Source organism: Talpa occidentalis, unplaced genomic scaffold, assembly GCF_014898055.3.
Source record: "Talpa occidentalis isolate TD23 unplaced genomic scaffold, MPIMG_talOcc4v2.1 talOcc4.12, whole genome shotgun sequence".
NCBI lineage: Eukaryota > Metazoa > Chordata > Mammalia > Eulipotyphla > Talpidae > Talpa > Talpa occidentalis.
Window position 1 is genome coordinate 39,415,584 of NW_023601212.1, and position 21,885 is coordinate 39,437,468.

Sequence of the window (21,885 nt, forward strand, 5' to 3'; positions counted from 1 at the left end):
TAGCACTGAGACCAGGGAGGCCTGCACCTGCCACATTAGAGCTCACCTGGGAGCATGCTGGATGGTGATCCAGTTTGTGTCCCTTGCTCTGTGACCCTGGGCCCTGTGACCCTGGGCCAGGCATCTCTCCACCTGTTTTCCAAAGCTCAGCATCTTGTTTCCAAAATGAATTATCTAAAGAGGGGATGTCAGGCTTTCTTAAAAATGAGATTTGAATTTCATTGTTTAACTGTTGAGAAATATGGGTCTCCAGATGTGTCATTGGCTCATTTGAGTCTATCAACTCTTTGGAAATATTGGCGCATTGGACATCTGATGGTTGCTCTGTGTGCAGACCTTGCTATGAAGGGTCCCCACCCTCCCTCTACTGGAATAGTGCAACACACAGAGTCTCCTGCCCACTTTCACTGGTGAATTTCCTTTCACTCATGTGACTGTTGTAATTTTTTCTATAACCACAGAGACATAAATGCAATGCTTTTATTGACCTTGTAGGAGTGGATACCCAGTAGATTTCAGAGGTTTCTAGTAAATATTAATGAGTGAAAATGTGTTTACACCAGATTTCTTTCTTCTTTTATCCCCAGATTTTTTTGACTTTGTAACATAAAAAAATTGAACCTAAGAAGTAATTTTGTACTGATAAAGTACATCTTTGAAAGCATTGTATTATGTCATTTTCAAATTTTCTTTATAGAGTACTTTCTGAGATTCTGTTTCAGACAAATGTTCTTGCTAGATCACTTTTGAACATCCTGAGCAACTCATACCAAGGATTCACTGATTGAGAGTCAAAGTAGCACTGGTCCCAGTGCTAAATGATGCCATAGAGAGATGTCACAGGAAGATGGTCTGAACTGGACAGTAAGGAGGAGCCTGGCTGAATGATAGGGAAGGTTCTATCCTGGCAGATCAGGGCCACCACATACTTATTGGCAAGTAGAATCGAGCTCAGGCACCATCCTCACTTGATTGCTTGTGCCTGCCTAAGGCCTTAGGAGCTCAGTAGATAATCCTGTGATCCAATTACAGTGTCTGCCTGGGTCAGAGAATCAGGAAGGAAGGACACCAGGCAGTGTGCTACTGTTCCTGGTAGATATTCTTTCTGTTATGATTCATACCAGCAAACGAAATCCACAAATCAGTAAAATAAATATGGCCCATCACCTCATGTTATGTGTATCCTGTGTATGTGTAGCCTGTGAATTAAGAATGGTTTAAGGTGATTTCAAGAAAAAAGAAAAATTATTTTACGACAAAAATTAAGTGAAATGTAAACCTTATTGTTTATAAGCATAGTTTTATTGGAACACAGCCAAAGCCCACCCACCTACATGTGACCTGTGGCCAGTTTCATGCAGCTGCAGAGTTGAATGGTTGGGACTAGGACAGAAGAGTCCACAAGACCTGAAACAAATTACGCTGACTATTTACAGAAAACATTTGATGACCCTTGATTTAGTGTATAGAAAAGGAGTGGGAAGATGCCTGACGTAGCTTAGGGAACCTGACTGCATGAATCCTGCCTGCTGCCAATTTTCTGTGTGTCTGTAGAGGGCTCTCAGAACTTACCTGGTATCACCATTTGTTTAGAAAGAGATGTGGGTGGATGACCTCTTAGATGGTGAGTCCATGGTTCTGTCCTGTCAGGGAACTGTTGGTCTCTTATTTTCTTTTTTAAGATTTATTATATTTATGCATACAAGAGATGTGATGTAGGCCAGAGATGTTGGGGGTGTGGGGTGAGAGGCTTCACTAGAGACAGAATGGGGCACAGAACAGGCAGATCCACTGAAATACACTACTGAGGGGAGCAGCGGGCCAAACAGGAGAGGTCTGCTGCACCATGTGGGTGAGCTCCCTGGACAGGGATTGAACTCGTGCTGCAATGGCTGCCGATAACTTTATAGTGCTGAGACTTAACCCCTTGTGCCACCAGGGAGACCCTGGTCTCTTATTTTCTTGGTTCCTTTTCCAAGCATTGTAGTTTTGTTTTAAGGACAAACCTAGTAATGTTCTCAGAGGGATATGTTAATTTGGACTTTTTGGCTCTAAATACCAGGAACCTAGTTCTGAGTCCGTGGGGCAGAATAGGGATTTCTTTGGCTTGGTGCCCATGAGGGAATTAGTGAAGACTACCTCTTGGGACCCAGAATCTTCTGGCATCACCCCACCCCTACCCCCGTATTCACACACACACACACACACACACACACACACACACACACTGAACCACAGCTCAGGAGCTCACGCACACACACACTCTCACACACACACATTTTCTTTGGCTTGAGGGAATTAGTGAAGACTACCTCTTGGAACCCAGAATCTTATGTCATCACCCCACCCCTACCCCCGTATTCACACACACACACACACACACACTGAACCACAGCTCAGGGCTCTGTGCTTATTGCCTTATAGCCTGAGAGAAAAGCAACCTCTTTTTCACCAGCTCCTGGTAGAAAGTCCTAGGGGAAGACGGAATGGCTGGGTAGTGTCCCGGACTGGCCTAGAGCAGTTACTGAGACCAGAGGGTGCTGTCCTTGTTCCCAGTGAAGTGGAACACCATGACAAGTCTACCTGTAATACTGAGGTCAAGAGGATTGGGGGGAGGGCCTCCCTGGTGGTGAAGGGGTTAAAGACACAACCTATGAAGCTATCCACAGCCACTGCAGCAGGTGTTCAATCCCTAGCCAGCCAGGGAGCTACCCACATGGCACAGCTGTTCTTTCCTGACTCACCCGTTGCTCGCCCGTGTATTTCTGTCCATCTGCCTGTTCTGTTCCCCACTCTGCTCTGGTGAATCCTCTCACCCCACCCCCGCACCTCTGGCCTGTACCCCAGTTCTTGTATGCATAAATAAATAAATCTTGTATAAAAAAAAAAGATTGGGGAGCTAGGTGAGAAGACTCTTAGCCCCAAATTTGACTCTCTAGGGACATCCTCAGAAGTCCCTTAGCACTTTGGCAACTAAAATCTTATGGCAGTAACTTCCAAGAAGTCTTCACTGTCTAAAAGGGTGATTTAAAGGTCCTCTGTGGTCCTGGCCCCTTGTCCCTCCCTTGTGTGTTCCCAGGTCCAGGTCACCCATTCTCAAAGATACGACACCAGAGAATTGTCAGGCTAGACTGAAGTGTGGGGCTGCCCTGGTCTGTTGCTTCCTTTTTGCTTTGTCAGACAATTTCTTACCTATCCTTATCTTCCCCAGAGGAGAGAGAGTTTTATTATTACAAAATGCCCCCCTGTATTACAGCACTAGGATCCCATTTTCTGAGCTCCCTCCCTCCTGCCATGCACCCCTGAGTCTGGACACCAGTGTTTGTGCCACAGATGAGCTTGGTTATGGCCCACCCGGCATGCGAGCCAGGATTTTTGAGTCTGAAACATATTTCGAGGACCACCCTTGGCATTTCTAAAAGCCCACATAGATAGAGATTGCAGAATCCTCTGTCTGTGTGGGAGATCATTGAATCAGGAAACTTGTGTTGTTTTGTGCTGTGGCTGTGCATCCTGGAGCAGAGTATAAAATGTCGTGTTTGCTGTGTTATGTGGTTGAAAGTATACAATGGTACTGTCAGATGAGGAGGAGGGTTCTTTGCTTTGGAGGTTCCATTACAAACAACAGCATTGCAGATCTGGGCTCTGAACTTTAAGGCCCAGAGCAGAGTTGACCTTTGCTCCCTCTCTCTAAGTCCAGTTACTGAAAGTGGAGCTGCGGATGTGTTTGCTCCCTGTTCTCATTTTTAGTTTATCTGAATAAATTCTAGTTGTCTGGCCATACCTGCCCCTCCAACCTATTCATGAACAAGGAGGCCTGTGCCTCCAGGACTCCCAGACAGAATAATGGCTTCAAGGGGGCATACCCTTCCTTATATGTGACCAGCTGGACCTGTGCAGGGCATGTTATGGCCAAAAAGACAGCCTGCAAGGAAAGGAAGGGGCTGGAACTTACTGAGCGCAGGTGCCCCACTGACACTGGGACAGGGTAGCTTAGAGGACAGAGCTTGAGGCAGCTGTGTCTGGGCTTGAGGGGCCCCAGCTTCTTGACAAGTTTCTTCATTGTGCCAAGTACAGTTGCAGTTTAGTGAGAATGTGCATGTCAGACAATGACTGGATGATGGTGTATGTCCAAGACAGGTAAGGTACAGGGACTGGTTCCTATCTCTCAGGCAGCCCCGTGGGGTGGGAGGAGTATCAGGGCCTAGTGAGCACAGAAATACCAATTGAGGAAAGACTGCCTGAGCCCTAGCTGGGAACCGCCTCAGGCAGGCGGTGCTGGCCAGGCTGCTCCCTGACATTGTGAAATCGGGCATCCGAAGACAAAATCTGAAAATCAGTCATGTCGCTCCTGTCTTCCAAAATAGTAAACGTAGATGAGAACACAGTCCATTCAGGAGACTTGGGGAAATAGTGGCAGGCCAGTCTGTCCTTCAAGAATTCTTGGGCTGGGGAGGCAGGGACTGGGAGAGGGAGGCAAGCAGCAGTGCTGGTAGGAGGTTGAGGTTGCTGGAGGGGCTCAGCCCAGTGGCAGCACTGAGACCCAATAGACTGTCCTTGAGACTTGAGCTTCAGTTTTGCTTCAGTGTGAAGAAGGCAGGAAGAATGCCACGGTCAGCTGTTTTGCACTGTCTCATCTCCTAGGTCTGACTTTGAAAAGCCTGAGCTGTGAAGAAGTCAAGACACTGGGTCAGACATTTCGGCAACAGAGCCTAGATGAGACCATGAGAGTTGGGGACCTGAGTAAAGAAGGGGAATTTGTAGAGCAGGGTCATGACCAGGTCACAGTTCCCTGGAGGGACAGGCACATTGGGCCGCTGCCACCCCACTGAGGGATCTCCTGAGGCAGGCCAGGTTCCCCGAGACAGAATACCCCTTCTGGAGGTGAGCAGGCAGAAGGGGGAACTACAAGGATTGGTGACTTTTAGTCCTTGAAGCACCCACTCCTCAGGCAGTGCCCTGCCCGGGCCACCCCAGCTAGCAGGCCCAAGGACTGATGTCACCCTGAGCTTCTGTCCCTGGCGCAGCTCCAGGTTCACGTGTAGCATGATAGTTACAGGCTTCTCCAAAAGTGCCATCTAGAGACTGTGCGTTAGGGCCATTTGCATCTCATGCTGCGCTATGGCACCTTTCCTTGGCTTCTTTTTTTTTTTTTTTTTTTAATTTATTTGCTTGTTTTTTTTTTGTTTTGTTTTGTTTACACATGCACTGGGTACAGTCAGAAGCGCGGGAGGGTGAGAGAATTCACCAGAGCCAGAGCGGGGAGCAGAGCAGGCAGAGGGACTGAGGTACACTGCTGGGGGGAGCGGAGGGCGGCAGGGGAGGTCTGCGCGCCATGTGGGACCCTCCTCCAGTGGCCGGGGAGCAGCCGGGGATGGAACCGGCGCCACAGAGGCTGCAGGCAGCTTCGCAACCCAGCGCTCAACCGCTGCGCCACCGGGGAGGCCCCCTCCTTGGCTTCTTGTAGCAGATAAGCGCTTCCTTGGAGGAAAGCACTGGAAGACAACTTGTCTTCTCTTAGCATCTTGATACGGACATGGTATCTTTCCTTCTCAGGTTTTGGGAAATTCTCTGAAGTTTACTGTTCATAAGTGCCACCTGTGGGACACACAAAACCAAACTTGTGAAACTGGCCTCTGGAAGCAGTGCTCCCAATACAAACTGATTTTGTGTCATAGATAATCATGGTTTGACCTGTCTTCCCCAAACAGGCACAGGGGCATTGAGTGAGTGCAGAACCTCGGTTCACATCAGCATCCCTGTCTCTCTGAGCTTGGTTGCCTCTGAGAAACCAAGAGCTCACAAGACAATGCATGTACAGGAAGTAACTCCTGAGTCTGCCTTACATTTCTCCCTGACCTCAAACAAGGGGGATGACTCTGCAAAGGGTAGGGGTTCCCTGGTGGTCAGTGCCCATGAGTAATGCCCACTGTGTCCCTCCTTACAGCAGCAGTGGACGGCAGCTCAGTGAGGTGTTCATCCAGCTGCCCTCCCGCAAGGAGCTGCCCGAGTACTATGAGCTTATTCGCAAGCCTGTGGACTTCAAGAAGATAAAGGTAACCCCAGTGTAGTGTGGGGGCTCTCAGCAGGGAGGCAGTACTCACTTTACTTTGAGGGAATCTGACTCAGGATCCACAGGCCTCTATACAGGAAGAGGAGCACATCTTTGGGCCATCTGGTCATTGGCTCTTGGGGGTCCTCCTGGCCTGAGGGTCCCAGTGGACCGTGTTGGGGGGAGTCCTGAGCATGTGCAGCAGGTGGCCAGCATTCAGGGCTCCTTCAAGGTTATCCATAGCCGTGGCTCTTGTGTTCAGTGGGCCTGGGCTTCCACATCTGTATTGAGGAGCCCAGAGATTCAGCTGTGATCTGGTTGGGCAGAGGGACGCCCAGCTCCTGGATCCCTGGGCACGAGATGGGATCCCCAAGGAAGACCTTTTCTCCCCTCACTTGCAGGAGCGCATCCGAAACCACAAGTACCGCAGTCTCAATGACCTGGAGAAGGACGTCATGCTGCTGTGCCAGAATGCACAGACCTTCAACCTGGAGGGCTCCCTGGTGAGGAGGCACCCGGGCAGGGAGGGTTGGGTCCACCCCCAGTTTTTGCCACCTTTGCAGCAGAGTTCCAAGCAACATGCTCCTTGTTGCTCCTCAGTTGTTTTCAACTGAGGAAATGCACTCAGCCCACACCCCCAGGATGGTCCTGTAAGCAATTCAGTGATTATCTTGAAATTTCATTTGACTTTTTTAGGGGACTTCCTTGAAAGGAATCCTGTGGATGTGTCACATCCACACAGCCTCCATTTTGCAATTTCCAGCGTGTTTAAAATCGGTTCCTCCAATCATGAGTTAGAGGGCATGCTGGCTTCAGCAAGGGCTGTCATTTCTAACTTACTGCAAACCTCAGAGCCTTGAAAAGTGGGTATTTCCTGTGATTCTTCAAAGGAAGGGAGGAACCCCCAGAAATATCCCTACACTAACACATCTGACTCTGTTCGGGACTGTTCCATAGCACCAGTTGCCAAAGGGTTGCTGCAATGTCCTGACCAGGATTGGGATTGAGCAGGGTTGGCACCCACCATTGGGCCAGGCCCACTCAAGCCCCACATGTTTTGGCCCAGATCTACGAAGATTCCATTGTTCTACAGTCAGTATTCACCAGCGTCCGGCAGAAAATTGAGAAGGAGGATGACAGTGAAGGCGAGGAAAGCGAAGAGGAGGAGGAGGGCGAGGAGGAAGGCTCGGAGTCTGAATGTGAGTCCTGGGGTAGGCAGCTTGGCTTGGGCTGACACCTGCAGCCCGTCTGTAGGAGAGGGTGTCGAGGCTCAGTGTTGAAGACCGAGCCCACTGCCCTGAGACCCCAACTGACCCAGCTCCCACGAGATGCTGTGCTCTTCCAAGCTTACTTCTTCTTTCTGTGCTTTAATCTTGCTGGTCTCCATCCCAGCCCGCTCAGTCAAAGTCAAGATCAAGCTTGGCCGGAAGGAAAAGGCTCAGGATCGGCTGAAAGGGGGCCGGCGGCGGCCAAGTCGTGGGTCCAGGGCCAAGCCGGTGGTAAGCGACGATGACAGTGAGGAGGAACAGGAGGAGGTGAGGTGCTGGGGGCCCAGGCAGGGTTGGGGGGCAGGTGTTCGGTGGCAGCAGGTTGTTGGAGGTCTGTCCCCATCTCAGATCCTGGACCCTGGTAACACAACCCTGTATGGGTAGGTGCTCTAACACCCCTCTGCAGATGGGGAAACTGAAGTTCAGCATTACCTGGCAGAGCCGGCACTTAAGGCCAAGTTCAGGTGAAAATAGGACTGAAATGCTTGGCATCTGAGAGATGGAACACATGTCCCACCCTGCTCCTACCACATCAACCTACCAAACTGCCCGCTGGGATTGGAGATGCCGCCAAACTGTCTCTGTACCCTCCGTGTCCTTCCTGTAACTTACGGGTCTGTGCCACTGAACCAAAAATCCCAGTCTGCAGAGACCAAACTTATGAGGAGCAGGCACACGACCGCTCCATTTTGTCATTGCTGATTTTCTGGTCATCATTTGTAATAGCAGCAAAAACAGCGTGCCTCGGAATAAATCTGACCAAAGACATACATGATCTTGTAGGGACATTAAAGCTCCCCTGAACACGGGGTGGGGGTGGTGGTGGTAATGGCCAGGAAGGCCTGGGCTATAAATCTCCCCCCTTGAGTCCAGCAGGGCATCTGTTGCCCTTGCCAGGCTGTTTAAAATATTTACACAGAAGAGTAAAGTTCTACGTGGTCAGGACCAATCTGGGTGATTTTGAAGTCCCACGTCAGGGCCACCAGGACAAGTAAACAGCAGTGGGATGGGAATGGCCAAGTGCACCTGTCAGGTTCCAAGGAAGAGTGGATACGAGCACAGGGGCCAGTCCTTGGGAGAAGAAATGGGGGGATGTGACTGTGGCAGCCGGTCCTGGGCTCCCCTTCTGGCCATATCAGCCTCAGTGCCTGCCCTGACCATGCAACCCAGGGGAAAGCAGTGTTGTCATCTGCATTGGTGTTTCAGTTCACAGACATTTCAAGCCCAAGGAGGCCCCAGTTGGGGTGCCCTTGAGGGTGGGACTGACTCATGGACTCTTCTCTTGCGCCCCTTCCAGGACCGCTCAGGAAGTGGCAGCGAGGAAGACTGAGCCTCGACATTCCAGAGTTGCCACCCGAACCCCTGGTTCCAGAGCCGAGATGGTGTAGCCCTTAGCAGTAACGGGTAGCAGCAGATGTAGTTTCAGACTAGGGGGAAAACTTAAACAAAAATCTTCCATATTTATACAGCAGAGAAGATGTAGGACTGTTTGTGTCTGGCCCTGTCCCAGCATCAGTAGCGTTTGTAACAGCATTAACTGTTTAAAATAAGGGAAAAAGAATTATGAATTGGGGAACATGCAACACCTGTTTTTCTTTTCCTTTCCTGGCAGTACTGTTGCAGCCACAGTTTGAAATCACTGTAGTTTAAGCCGTGGATGCATGTGTGTAGCCGTCCACTCCTCGTACTGTATTTTATTGGACAGGTCAGACTCGCCAGGGTCCAGGGTCCGCAGGCCCGGCGGGGGTATGTCAGTGTCACTGGATGTCAAACGGTAATAAATTAAACCAACAACAAAACTCACTGCTTTGCCTTCTGGTGGACTCAATTCCAGCTCCTGGCATGATAGTGAATACCCACTGCCACCCCAGCTGCACAAGGTCCTGGAGGCCTGCAGGGGCCTCGATGGGCCCAGGCTCCATATCCCCATGGGCCACTTCACAGGGGAGGACTGTCCGAGGCAAAGGAAAGGAACATTTCCCAGCCTCACCCTCTGACCACCAGCTTTTGGCCTCACCAGGGACCTCTGCTGTTCTGTCATTTGCCCAGCCTGGCCTTGTCACACAGCAAGCTAACAGCTTCCCTGCCCTCAGCCCAGGGTGATCCCCTGGACAGGTGCCACACACAGCAGTCAGTGGGGTGACATGAGAAACCCAGGACTTGGGGAGCCCAGGTAATCGGAACGCTTCCAAGACCAGCACTCCTTGGGGGTCTTTGATGTAATTTTTGTCTCTTCATAAAGATCTTCATTCACGAGCCATCATCAGCATGCTTGTCTTAGTTCACACACAGTTGCCTTTCGCTCTTTCAGTATACTTAACAGTGGAAGCTTTGGAGTACAACATTTGGACCCCTTCAGAAAAGATTCTATTGGCTGCCTCCCCCCACAACCCAGTATAGGTTACTTTCTTATCTCTTCTCACCATTTTTTGTTCAAACAGTGCGTATTTTATAAATAATAGATTGTAACATTACACTGCACCTCCCTCACCTCCTGGATTTGTGGTGATGTTTCATTTTCTTTGTTCCTTTAGTAACTGCTAAACCAACTCTGGGGCCTGTCTCCTCAGTGTTTGCTTTCAACCATTGTCTATTTTTAAGCCCATTTCCACTAGGTGTCGCCCTGGATTGGCCTTGTTTAAGTTGTGCTCAAACCCCCTGAGTCAGCAGGTCCGATGCCTTGGGGGCCTGTTTACGCGCAGTGTGCAAGTCAGGCCTGTCTCTGCTCCTACCCATTGAGATTTCTCAGTGCCAGTGCATGCCTTTGGTTGAGTAGGTTACATGAACTTGCAGATGGATGTTCTCAGGCTGACTCCAGTGGACACACTCAGCTTTACACATGTACCCCTCAGGATCTGTGGGGCCCACAGTGGTTGTCTCATTCTCTGCACCTATACTAGTTTGCCAGTCTGCTGCCAGGACCCCACCTCCGGCTAGTTAGGAGACCTCAGCTGCCCCATTCATTCCCAACCGATCTCCCTACTGTTTCTAGTAGGCCCAGGAGTGCGAGGTTTTGCCGTGTGGTTCCAGATCCAGCCAGGCCTCTTCGTGATTTTCATGGCCCATCCAGGCAAAACATCACTGTCGCTCATTGCTCTTACCTACCTTTCAGTAATCTTTCTTAAATAAATGCTTTGTTGAAAGCTTTTTATCAGACTTCAGAATCCTGAAATGGTTCTTTTGGACAATTTTATTTTCTTTTATCTTTATTTTTAGGGAATGAAGTTGCAAGATCTTCACTCCATCATCTTGGAAGTGTACTTTTTTTTTTTTGTTTAAACTTTTCTTTTACTAGATTTGAATTTTATTTTCACTTTTACAGAAAAAAAAATCAGCTCCCCAATCTCTTGATTTAATGGTATTCAGTGAGCCCAATTTAAAAATGAGCCCCTTAAGAGGGGGAAAGCACACATGGAACCAGAATGTGACAAAAATATGTGTGTGATGGTATGGCTTGTTGCTGAATGGCAGCAAAATCCAGTATCAAATTTGACATGATATAGATCTTCCGCGTCTAAGTCTAGATTTAGCGCCCCGGTGTGAGAATAGTTCCCGTCTTACTCCTTCAGTATGTGCCACCCCTAGGTTCATAGTCAAAATGCCTCTGAGCTACAACATAGTCAGATGGCCACATCTGGCTGCATGGGAAGCTGGGAAGTGCAGCCTCTCTTCAGGTGCCTGTGTGTCTAACTAAAGCTGTAGTTCTGTTGCTTTGAAGGGGAGGGGCCCAGTGTCAGGGGCTATATTGAAAAGGAGGCTTGTGAAGCCTGAAGACAGGAAATGAGATGTGAACTCACTGCTTCCTTGATGAGAAAACATTTGCCTGAGGCTGCGCAGCCAGGCTGGAATGGGTGGGTTCTCCAGATCTATTCACATCCTCCCACATCCAGAGCTGTGGGTTTGAATCCAGGTTTGAACCCTCGCCATGCTACTTAACAGCTATGTGACCTTTGGCAACTTGGCACCTCTCCGAACCCACTGGGATGTAACAAAAAAAGAGCTACTCAGGTTTCTACTTTTTTTTTTTTTTTTTTTGGTGGGACCCTCACCGGCGGCCCGGGAACGAACCGGGCAGCCTCGCAGTCCAGCGCTCAACTGCTGCGCCACCAGGGGAGGCCCTCAGGTTTCTACTTCTTTCTAAACACATTTCTGTATTTTTTTTCCTGTGAGAATGAAAAGAAAATCATGAGAAAACAATGAAGGGACTCAATGGGAGGAGACAGTTTGGCTAAGCTTCCAAATGTGAAGCCAAATGTCATGGTGACCCAGGGACACATAGGCCATGGTGGGGGTAGAGGACAGGGCTGCAAGCCCCCTGGCTAACTCTTCCCATGTTGACCTTTGCCTGAGGTCCTGGAACCAACCTGCTCCTTATGGACACTGCTTGTGAACCAGGGCTGCTTCCCTGCTCTCCCCTAGTCCCCCACCTTTGCTCTCAGCACCATCTACCTGGCTGATCCTTTCTCTTCCATCTCTGCCCTGCTGGGCAGTGCCTTCCTCCCACCTTCCTGCCAATGACCTTAAGGGTTGGCTGTCTTCATTTTCATTTCAGAGATGACACAAGTCAGTCTTGAGGCATTTGCCCAGAGCTACACAGATTTGAGCCCTGGTGTACAAAAGCACCGCTAAGGTGTCGGGATCTGCTCTTGTCTGGAGGAGGCAGTTTGGAAGGGTGAGATGGTCCCCTGGAAAGGGTAGCATGTTGAGCAATGGAATGCAAGCCTCTGAGGCTGGAAAGCCAAATGGTCAGGGCTTGACAGGTGCCCATGGTGGGCCCTGATGGGACTGGATGGGAGGGTGGGGTTCCAGAAAGAGGAGGAGGACATCATAATGACAGATGGCCACAGCATTTCCTATCCCACATGTACTTCTAGAATCTTGTGCCTCCCCCCATCAAGACGTGGCATCTAAATCTCCTTCCCTTGAATTTGGCTTGGGACTTGGCTGGTAACCAGTGAAGTGAAGTGGAAGTGATGCAATGTGACTGCTAAGAGTGGGTCATACAAGGCACCACTGATTCTGCCAAGCTTGCTGAAACACTCTTAAGGCCAACAGCCGTCCTATAACAAGCTACCTTGTGGCTGCCGTGTTATGAGGAAGTTCAAACAAGCAGTGCTCTGAGGGACCACCAAGTCCACATGGGCTGCTCCTGCCCTCAGCTGTGTATAGCCACACAGCTGAACCCCTTGCACATTCTTGATACACAAACCATGAGAGAAACTTGTTTTAAGCTACTCAGCTGTTGGGTGACTGTCGCACTGGTCTTCAAATAAGACCGGTTTAATGGGGCCCTCCCTGGTAGTGCAGGGGTTAAAGACAGTGTTGTCAAGCTATTGCGAGCCACTACAGCACAAATTTGATCCCCAGCCAGGGGGCTATCCACATGGTGCAGCAGACCTCTCCTGTCTTGCCCACTGCTCCCCTCAGCAGTGTATTTCAGTCAGTCTGCCTGTTCTGCTCCCCACTCTGTCTCTGCCCTCCCTGCCCCCTGCCGCACCTCTGGCCTGTACCCCAGTTCTTGTTTGCATAAATAAATAAATAAATCTTTAAACACAAAAAGAAGCCCCACAGAGGGATCATGAAAGAAGTACAAGTGCATGGAAAAAGGGGTCTTATCCTATTAACCACCAGGTAAATGCAAATTAAAACAATGACAAAATACTTTGTTATTATTCAGCAAATTGATAAACATTTAAGTGGTAACAGTGTTGGCAAAGTGGTGGGAAGGCCAGTCATCAGTTTTCTGAAAAGCAGTTTGATCAGATGACTTAAAATAGTCACCCCATACTCCTGAAGAGGTAGCATCCATTTTGTTTCTGAATCATAAAAAGTTTTGTAAACCAAAGTGACCTTAACGAAAATATTTTTTTTAAAAACAAAATTTAAAATTGTTCACAAGAGATGACTTTCAGGGCCTCCCCTGGTGGCGCAGGCGGTTGAGTGCTGCGCTGTGAAACTGTCCACATCCTGCAGCGCCGGTTCGATCCCGGCCAGCCAGCAAGGGGCCCACATTGGGCGGCAGACCTCTCCTGTCGCGCCTGCTGCTCCCTTCAGCAGTGTATTTTGTCACTCTGCCTATTCTGTTCCCCGCTCTGTCTCTGGTGAATCCTTTCACCCTCCCACGCATCTGGCCTGTACCCCGGTTCTTGTATAAAATAAATAAATAAATCTTTAAATTAAAAAAAAAGAAAGAGCCTCAGCACTTTAAAAAAAAAAAGAGATAGGGGCCTCCCCAGTGGCGCAGCGGTTGAGCGCTGGGTTGCGAAGCTGCCCGCAGCCTCTGCAGCGCCGGTTCGATCCCCACCTGCTCCCCGGCCACCAGAGGAGGGTCCCACATGGCGCGCAGACCTCTCCTGCCGCCCGCTGCTCCCCTCAGCAGTGTACTTCGGTCCTTCTGCCTGCTCTGCTCCCCGCTCTGGCTCTGGTGAATTCTCTCACCCTCCCGCGCTTCTGACTGTACCCAGTGCTTGTATAAATAAATACATAAATACTTTTTAAAAAAATAAAAAAGAGATGACTTTCATAAATCTTACTAACAAATTTGTCACTCATTAAGAACATTGGCAATAAATTCACATTTCAAAATTTGAAACAAAACATTTGTTGTGCAACCATCCCAGGCTGGGTAGGTTCATTGTCATTTCTCACAGAGGATAAGAGAATTTGGAGTCTGATAGATTTCGCAGTCCTTTAATACCACATAAAATGAGACTGGGGACCATATACACAGGCAGGCGGACAGCAAGGGAGACTCCACCACTGAGAGGCTAGCCCCCTTTACACTGTTAAGTGCCCATAGCCACATAACTGATATATTGTTGCAAATGCAAAGCCCATCTGTTGTTTGCTAGATGTCCAAATAGTGGAAGGCATAGCATTTCAAGGTATGGGCTCTTTGTTGTGTGGAAGGCAAAAATAGCTTAATATACTCATTTTCCTTAACAATATTCATACCTTTTTCTTCTTAGATCTTCTCTTAAGGAAATCATTAAAGGTACAAAGATACATGAACAATTAGCATTTCCATGTTTTGGGTGCAAATGAAAGTACTCAACAATACGGCAATGGTGATATACTGCTAAGGTTCATCCAGAGATACTGAACCATCATTAAACATAACATGGTGTTTATGAACACCATAAACAGGAGCATGAGAAAGGGCTTATATATGACAAATAAGGGGGAATGTGCTGCAGAGTGGTACAGGTCAGTACAATCCAAACTAAGCCTGCAGACTTGTTGATTATATTCTACATATTCCATTAATAAAGTACTATAGTTTTATGTAAGAGATTACCAACCACTGAGGAAGCCTCCATGGGACTTTTCTGTACTATTTTTACAATTTCTGGTAAGTTTATAATTATTTAAAAATAAAGTTTAAAAAAATGGTATTGTAACCAGGAGACTGGAGTGCGGGCCATCTGTCACCACCAAATGCCAATAAAGTGAGATAGGAAGTGAATTTTTTTTTTTAAGATTTATTTATACAAGATGCGGAGTACAGGCCAGATGCACGTGAGGGTGAGAGAATTCACCAGAGCCAGAGCAGGGAACAGAACAGGCAGACTGACGAAATATACTGCTGAGGGGAGCGGCGGGCACGACAGGAGAGATCTGCCACGCCATGTGGGACCCTCGCCGGCTGGCCAGGATCGAACCACTGCTGCAGAAGCTTCGGACAGCTCCACAGCGCCTGGCCACCGGGGGAGGCCCAGGGTTTGAATCTTTAAAGTGCATTTTAATCAGATAGCCGGCAATCTGAAAGATGAGGGTTAACACCCTAAAGAAACACTTTAACATTTCATTTCCAGCTACCTTTTTTTTTTTTTAAGATTTATTTATTTATGCATACAAGAGCTAGGGTGTAGGCCAGAGGTGTGGAAGGGCATGAGAGGATTCCCAGAGACAGAGTGGGAGCAGAAAAGGCAGTGTACTGAAGTACACTGCTGAGGGGAGAAGCAGGCGAGACAGGAGAGGCCTGCTTCACCATGTGGATAGCTCCCTGGCTGGGAATCAAACTCATGCTGCAGTGGCTGCCGATAGCTTCAGAGTGCTGAGACTTACCCCTTGCACCAACAGGGAGGCCCCTCCAGCTGCCTTTTTATAATGAGTTCAACAAAGACAATTAAACAGTAAGTGGACCTTCACTGCTGCCAGGAGATTGCAATGTCCAACTGCCAGAACTCTTTATCACCCTCCTGGACACCTGGCCTCAGGCTTGTCCCACTGTGCTGAGGCTGGTCTTCAGATAGCTCTGGCTCCCCACCTCCTCCAGATGTGTCCTTGGGCTGGAAAATTAACTCAGAGCAAACAGGCCATAAACAATACGTGTATGCAGATTTCTTACTATACCAGCTTTAGTGTCTCACCTGATCTCCCCCCTCCCTAGCCGCTATCAGTATCAGGTCAGGTTGGGTGTGTGCTTCTATAACAAACATCCCCATTTTCTAAGTGTTTTAAATCAACTAAGAGTGGTTTGTTTGTTTTTTTTTTTCCTTCACATGTGACTAGTTTGTGTAATTGTAGCTGCTAAGACACCCAAGAATAGGATGTCCTGTCTTGGCATATGCTTCCAGGGTCACCAAGAAAGAAACAAGGTGTTTAGAGCATCTCCCCAAGGTGATACCTCTACCTAACATCCTTGGCCCAATCAAGTCATATGACCATGGCTGACTTACCTTGGGAGTAAAAAGAGCAATGCATTAGAAGAACAAGTTTAGTGACCTCCACATGTGCACAGGAAATAATCCCATTTCATAAACATTTTCATAGACCGGGCCTCCCTGGTGGCGCAAGGGGTTAAGCACCGCACTATGAAGCAGTCCGCAGCTTCTACAGCACAAGTTTGATCCCCGGCCGGCCAGGGAGCAACCCACATGGCGCAGCAGACCTCTCCTGTCTCGCCCACTGCTCCCCTGAGCAGTGTATTTCAGTCAGTCTGTCTGTTCTGCTCCCCACTCTGTCTCTGGTGAATCCTCTCACCCCTCACATCTCTGGCCTGTACCCCCGCTCTTCTATGATAAATAAATAAATCTTAAAAAAAAATTCATGGAAGACAGGAAGAAATAAAATACAGTGATGATCTTGAGTTGATTGTGGGTATATACTGCTTTCTTCTCAGTAATTTCTAAGTTTTCTAAGTTTAATGTTTTCACATTGAAGTATTGATACAGCGCAGCAAGGGGCACTAAAACTGGCCAAGGACACTGCCCAAATAGTTTACTGGTCACTGAATTCTTCACCCAAGCGCACAATTGCAAGACTATTCAGGTTCAGAGAACAACAATGGGATTTATTTAACAAAACCAGGGAAAAACAAAGAGTTACTGAAGCCAAAAAACGGCCATTTATCTCACCCGATGCAGTGTCCAGTGTTTTTCAGACCTAAACAAAAGCAGCTAAGGTAACGTCTTCCCACCATTGAGGACAGAGAGCTTCTCTCCTGAACAATAGGCCACGTGCCCAAGGTGGTGTCTTCCTGCCTCTGCTGACTTGGAGCCAGGGCAGCCAGACTCTAGGCCAGGTTCCAACTCACGAAGACAACAGGAGAGGCTCAAGGAGCTGCCTTGTTGCCCAAGCTCAGCACCAGACAAGTGACACTCAAAACAGCAGCTGTAGCGACTGAATGACCTGACAAAGGGCCACATTCACGCAGCTCAGTGAAGCGCCTGGCTCTGGTTCTTCACCTCCCCTGCCAGGCTATAACAGCAGCAAAACTGGGAACAGTTTCAGTTGCTCAACTAATTGCAAAGTCTCGGAACTTTTCCTCTCTGAGGTTGGCTGCTGGAGGTCTCCACTTTCAGAGACCCACAACAGCCTTCTGGAATATTGGCCCGGTGGGGGGCCAGAATCTGCTGACCCAAATGCTAAAGATCCAAAAACACTGAATTCCAAAGACTGGATCAATCTGCGCCCCCTTGTGCAGTCCCTTATATTTCTTATCAGTCACCCCACCCCAAAATGCAATACTTCTAGCATTTTTAAAAAGATTTATTTATACATACAAGAACTGGGGTGCAGGCCAGAGGTATGGGGGGGTGAGAGGATTCACCAGAGACAGAGTTGGGAGCATTCAGATGGATTGACTGAAATACACTGCTAAGGGGAGCAGCAGGGGAGACAGGAGAGGTCTGCTGCGCTCTGTGGGTTGCTCCCTGGCTGGCTGGGAATTGAACTTGTGCTGCAGTGGCTGCAGAGAGATTCATAGTGCTGAAACTTAACCCCTTGCACCAACAGGGAGGCCCACTTTTAGCATTTTCCTTGGGGCGCTCTATCTTCAGCCACAACCCTCTCCAGAGGGCATCACCTGTAACAATCTATGGCTTCAGACACTGGTTACAGTATGTGCTATAAAGAAAACCACTAATGAAAAGAGATGTAATTTAGAAAGAGATTTAATTTAGAAACTTTAGAGGAATGTCCTAATTCCTCTAAGGATATTGTGAGACTGGGAATTTGAGGAGATGGCACAAATTATTTGTTCAGCCCCAGACATAGGTTACCTCTGTTCAGTTTAATCTAATAGATGTTTTATCAAGCAGGATTCTTATTTGCAAATGGTACAAACCAACTTGGTTTGCTTCAGAATCCAAAGGACAATGGGTACTGGATCCAAGCCTGGCTCTAGTCAGTCAAAGTCACGTGTGTGAGGTTATGATTGGCCAAGTCCAGGTAAAGTGCTAATGGTCTTGGGCAAAACATGCTTGAAAAGAAAATCTCTCCCACTGGAAACTCAGAAATGGGAGGCAGAGGAAAGGACATCCCCAAACACAGGAAAGGGGTTCAGATGTTGTACAGATAAAGGGGACAGTAGAAGCTGAAGCCTGGACAGGTTCACATCCACTTCACTTCCACCTGCCCCTCAGACAATGAAATAAAGAACTATCACCCAGGGAGGGTTGATGGCGATGTGTGTGTGTGTGTATGTATATGTATGTGTGTATGTGCGTGTATATGTGCATATATGTACGTGTGTGTGTATGTGTGTACGTGTTTGTGTGTATCTATGTACATTCTGTATGTGTGTATGTATATTGCGTGTATGTGTATTTGTGTATGTATTGTGTCTGTGTATTTGTGTATGTACGTGTGTGTGTGGGTGTGTACATATGTATGTGCATGTGTATGTGTGTATGTGTCTCTGTATGTGTATGTATGTATATATATGTGTGTGTGTTGTGTGTTTGTGTTTTGTGTGCATTGCATGTGTACGTGTGTATATATATTGTGTGTGTGTGTGAATGTGTGTATGTGTTTATGTGTACATGTATGTGCGTATGCATGTGCATGTGTACTGTGTGCATGTGTGTGTGTGTAAAACAGCTTGAGGATGGGGAGACAAGCTCTACCTCCAATCTCCTGTGTGATCTTGAGCAACCCCTCTTTGTGCCTCAATTTCTTCATCTGTTAAAAGGGGGAGGAATGAGAAGTTTTTCCAATCTTCTCCTTACAAAGACTTTAAAAAGTTTAAAGACTTTTTATTAAAACCAAGTTTACGGGGACTCCTTGGTAGCCTAGGGATTAAGTCTCAGCCATATCACCACGAGGGCCAATCTTAGCGACTAAGTTCAATCCCCGGCCAGGGAGCTACCCACAAGGTGCAGCAAACCTCTCCTGACTCGCCCACTACTCCCCTCAGCAGTGTATTTCACTCAGTCTGCCTGTTCTGCTTCCCATCTGTCTCTGGTGAATCCTCTCACCCCCTGTACCTCTGGCCTGTACCCCAGCTCTTGTATGCGTAAATAAATAAAAAATCTTTTTTAAAAAACATGCCAAATTGATATGAGTGGACTGATCATAAAGCAAAGACTGAAAAACATAGGGTGTAAATTCAGGTTTGGCTGTAGCTAGGTGCTCAAATCTAGCCATGAAGTCAGGATTCCACTCTTTGTTCTGTTCTTGTCTCTGGGAGTTTCTATCTTGCAGGCCCTTCCCTAGAGGTGACAAAGGGTACAACCTCCTGCCCCTCCACCATTGCTCCATCCTCCCCAATTCAACTACACCACTAGAAAGAGAGATCTTATTTCCCAGTCCTCTCATTGACTGACTTTAGTCACATGCCCTTTCTTTAATCAGTCTGTACGGTTGCGGTGAGTTGCTATTCTAATTGGTCAGGCTGCTATCACAATCACTTCAAATGGACAGGCAGGGGCTTTGCTTTTCCTTGCCCAAAGTACATGGTTAAAAAAAATCAGAAAGTGGTGGTTCCTTTCCCTCTGTTACCAGAAGTAGGGAGAGTGACTACTGAGAAGTTAATGGGCATCCCAAAAATGCCCATTTGGGTAGAAGAAGGAAAGAAATTCCAGGCAGAGGGGAAAGCATGAGCAAAGGCAGAGTGTGCAACTGACTGAGAGATGAGACAGAAAACCTGGGGGCCATGATGTGGTGCCTGGTCTCCCATGGGACCCACTGGCATCCCCAGAACAATGATAATAACAGCAACTAGTGTGCTAACTCACTTGATCCTCTTGCTCTGATCCAAATAAGTGAGGGTGATCCTTGCCCCATTGAAGGAGAAAGTCAAGGCAGTGAAGAGTAAAACAACTTGGCCAAAGTCACACCGAAGTGGTTGAGTCAGGGTTTGTGCTCAGACTGTGTGGCTCTCTGCCAACAAAATCCAGATGTAGCTGAAACACTCTGATAGGCCCACTTTCATGTTGCTCCCTTTTTATCAGAATTGCTCTTATCTGCATGTAACAGAACAAATGATTTCAATAACCAGCAGCTTGCAAACAAGCTCCTGGTTGACAAGGGAACCTGGTTTTTCCTGGCTTTCTTTTCCACCATTCTCCGGACCACCCTTTCTCCTCGTGGGCAGGAGGTAGCAATTTTTTTTCCAGGCCCTGCCATAACATCAGTCAGGGGGAGAGAAAGGACCAAAAGCTGAGGACCAAAGATCAAAGGATTTTTTCTTACAAGGGTAGCATTTCACAAGGGCAGAAATTTCCACCTGTTTACTTTGTTTTTGTTGAGTCCTGTGAGTTCTTTGTATATCTTTGTGATCAGTCCCTTATCAGTTGTTTGAAGTGCAAAAATTATTCCCAATCAGTAGGGTGTCTCTTTGTTCTGGTTAATGTCACTTTTGCTCTACAGAAATTTTTTAGTTTGATGTAATCCCAGGTGTTTATCTTTTCTTTGACTTTCTTTGCTTTGGGGTATAAGTCTTTAAAAATGTTACTGAGATGTATGTCTTGTAGTGTTTTACCTATATTTTCTTCTATATATTATATGGTGTCAGGTTTTATGTCCTGTTCTTTTATTCATTTTGAGTTAATTTTTGTGCATGGTGAGAGGTAGTATTCTAGTTTCATTCCTTTGCATGTGATGGTCCAGTTTCCCCATACCATTTATTGAACAAACTCTCTATGTTCCATTGCATATTCTTTGCTCCTTTGTCAAAAATTAGGTGTCCATATAAGTGCGGCTTTCTGGGCTCTCTATTTGGTTCCATTGGTCTGTGTTTCTGTTTTTGTTCCAATACCATACTGTTTTAATTATTATGGCTTTGTAGTATAGTTTGAAGTTTGAATGTGTGATACCTCCATTCTCCTTTGTTTTTGTCAGTAGGGCTTTAGCTATTCTTGTTGTTTTGTGGTCCCATATGAATTTCATCAGTAATTGTTCTGTTTCTTTGAAGAATGTCATTGAGATCTTTATTGGAATAGCGTTGAATCTGTAAATTGCTTTTGATAGGATGGCCATGTTAATGATGTTAATTCTTCCAATGAGCAGGGGATGTTTTTCCATTTCTTTGGGTCTTCTTCTATTTCTTTTTTTTAATGCAGTTTTTTAAAAAGATTTATTTATTTATACATATAAGAACTGAGGTATTGGCCAGAGGTGTGGGGAGGGGGGATGAGAGGACTCACCAGAGACAGAGTGGGGAACAGAACAGGCAGACTGACTGAAACACACTGCTGAGGGGAACAGCAGGTGAGATAGGAGAGGTCTGCTATGCCATGTGTGTAGCTACCTGGCCAGCTGGGGATTGAACTCGTGCTGTAGAGGCTGCAGATAGCTTCATAGTAATGTGCTTTCACCCCTTGCACCCAGGGAGGCCCTTGTTCTATTTCTTTTTTTTTTAAGATTTATTTATTTATTTATACAAGAACCAGGGTACAGAACAGATGCGTGGGAGGGTGAGAGGATTCACCAGAGACAGAGCGGAGAACAGAACAGGCAGACTGACAAAATACACTGCTGAGGGGAGCAGCAGGCGTGACAGGAGAGGTCTGCTGTGCCATGTGGGCATCTCCCCTGATGGCCGGGATCGAACCAGTGCTGCAAAGACTGCGGACAGCTTCACAGCGCTGCACTCAACCACCTGCGCCACCAGGGGAGACCCCCTTGTTCTATTTCTTTTAACAGTATTTTATAATTTTCTTTGTATAGGTCCTTCACCTCTTTTATTAGGTTTATTCTCAAGTATTTGATTTTTTTGTTTCAATTATAAAAGGGATGGTTTTCTTGATGTCTTCTTCAGATTGATTGAAGAACTCACACGACTCAACAAAAACAAAGTAAACAATCCAGCCAAGAAATGGGCAGAAGTACTTAAAAGAC

General features: G+C 47.4%; 1 protein-coding gene across 6 annotated transcripts in view; it reads left to right on the forward strand.

Moving 5' to 3' along the window:
* Nucleotides 1-8,883, forward strand: part of SMARCA4 (SWI/SNF related, matrix associated, actin dependent regulator of chromatin, subfamily a, member 4) — an 89,926-nt gene extending 81,043 nt beyond the window's left edge. For 4 of the 6 annotated variants that reach the window (XM_037505819.1, XM_037505823.1, XM_054693274.1 and 1 more), the window contains 5 exons: nt 5,948-6,056; nt 6,454-6,555; nt 7,119-7,251; nt 7,445-7,587; nt 8,618-8,883. In XM_037505819.1, coding sequence (XP_037361716.1) covers nt 5,948-6,056; nt 6,454-6,555; nt 7,119-7,251; nt 7,445-7,587; nt 8,618-8,650 — 520 coding nt within the window. In that variant the 3' untranslated portion in view covers nt 8,651-8,883. The remainder of the gene's footprint in view (nt 1-5,947; nt 6,057-6,453; nt 6,556-7,118; nt 7,252-7,444; nt 7,588-8,617) is intronic. The other 2 variants (XM_054693273.1, XM_054693272.1) reach the window with 1 other exon arrangement.
* The last annotated feature ends 13,002 nt before the right edge of the window (nt 8,884-21,885 follow it).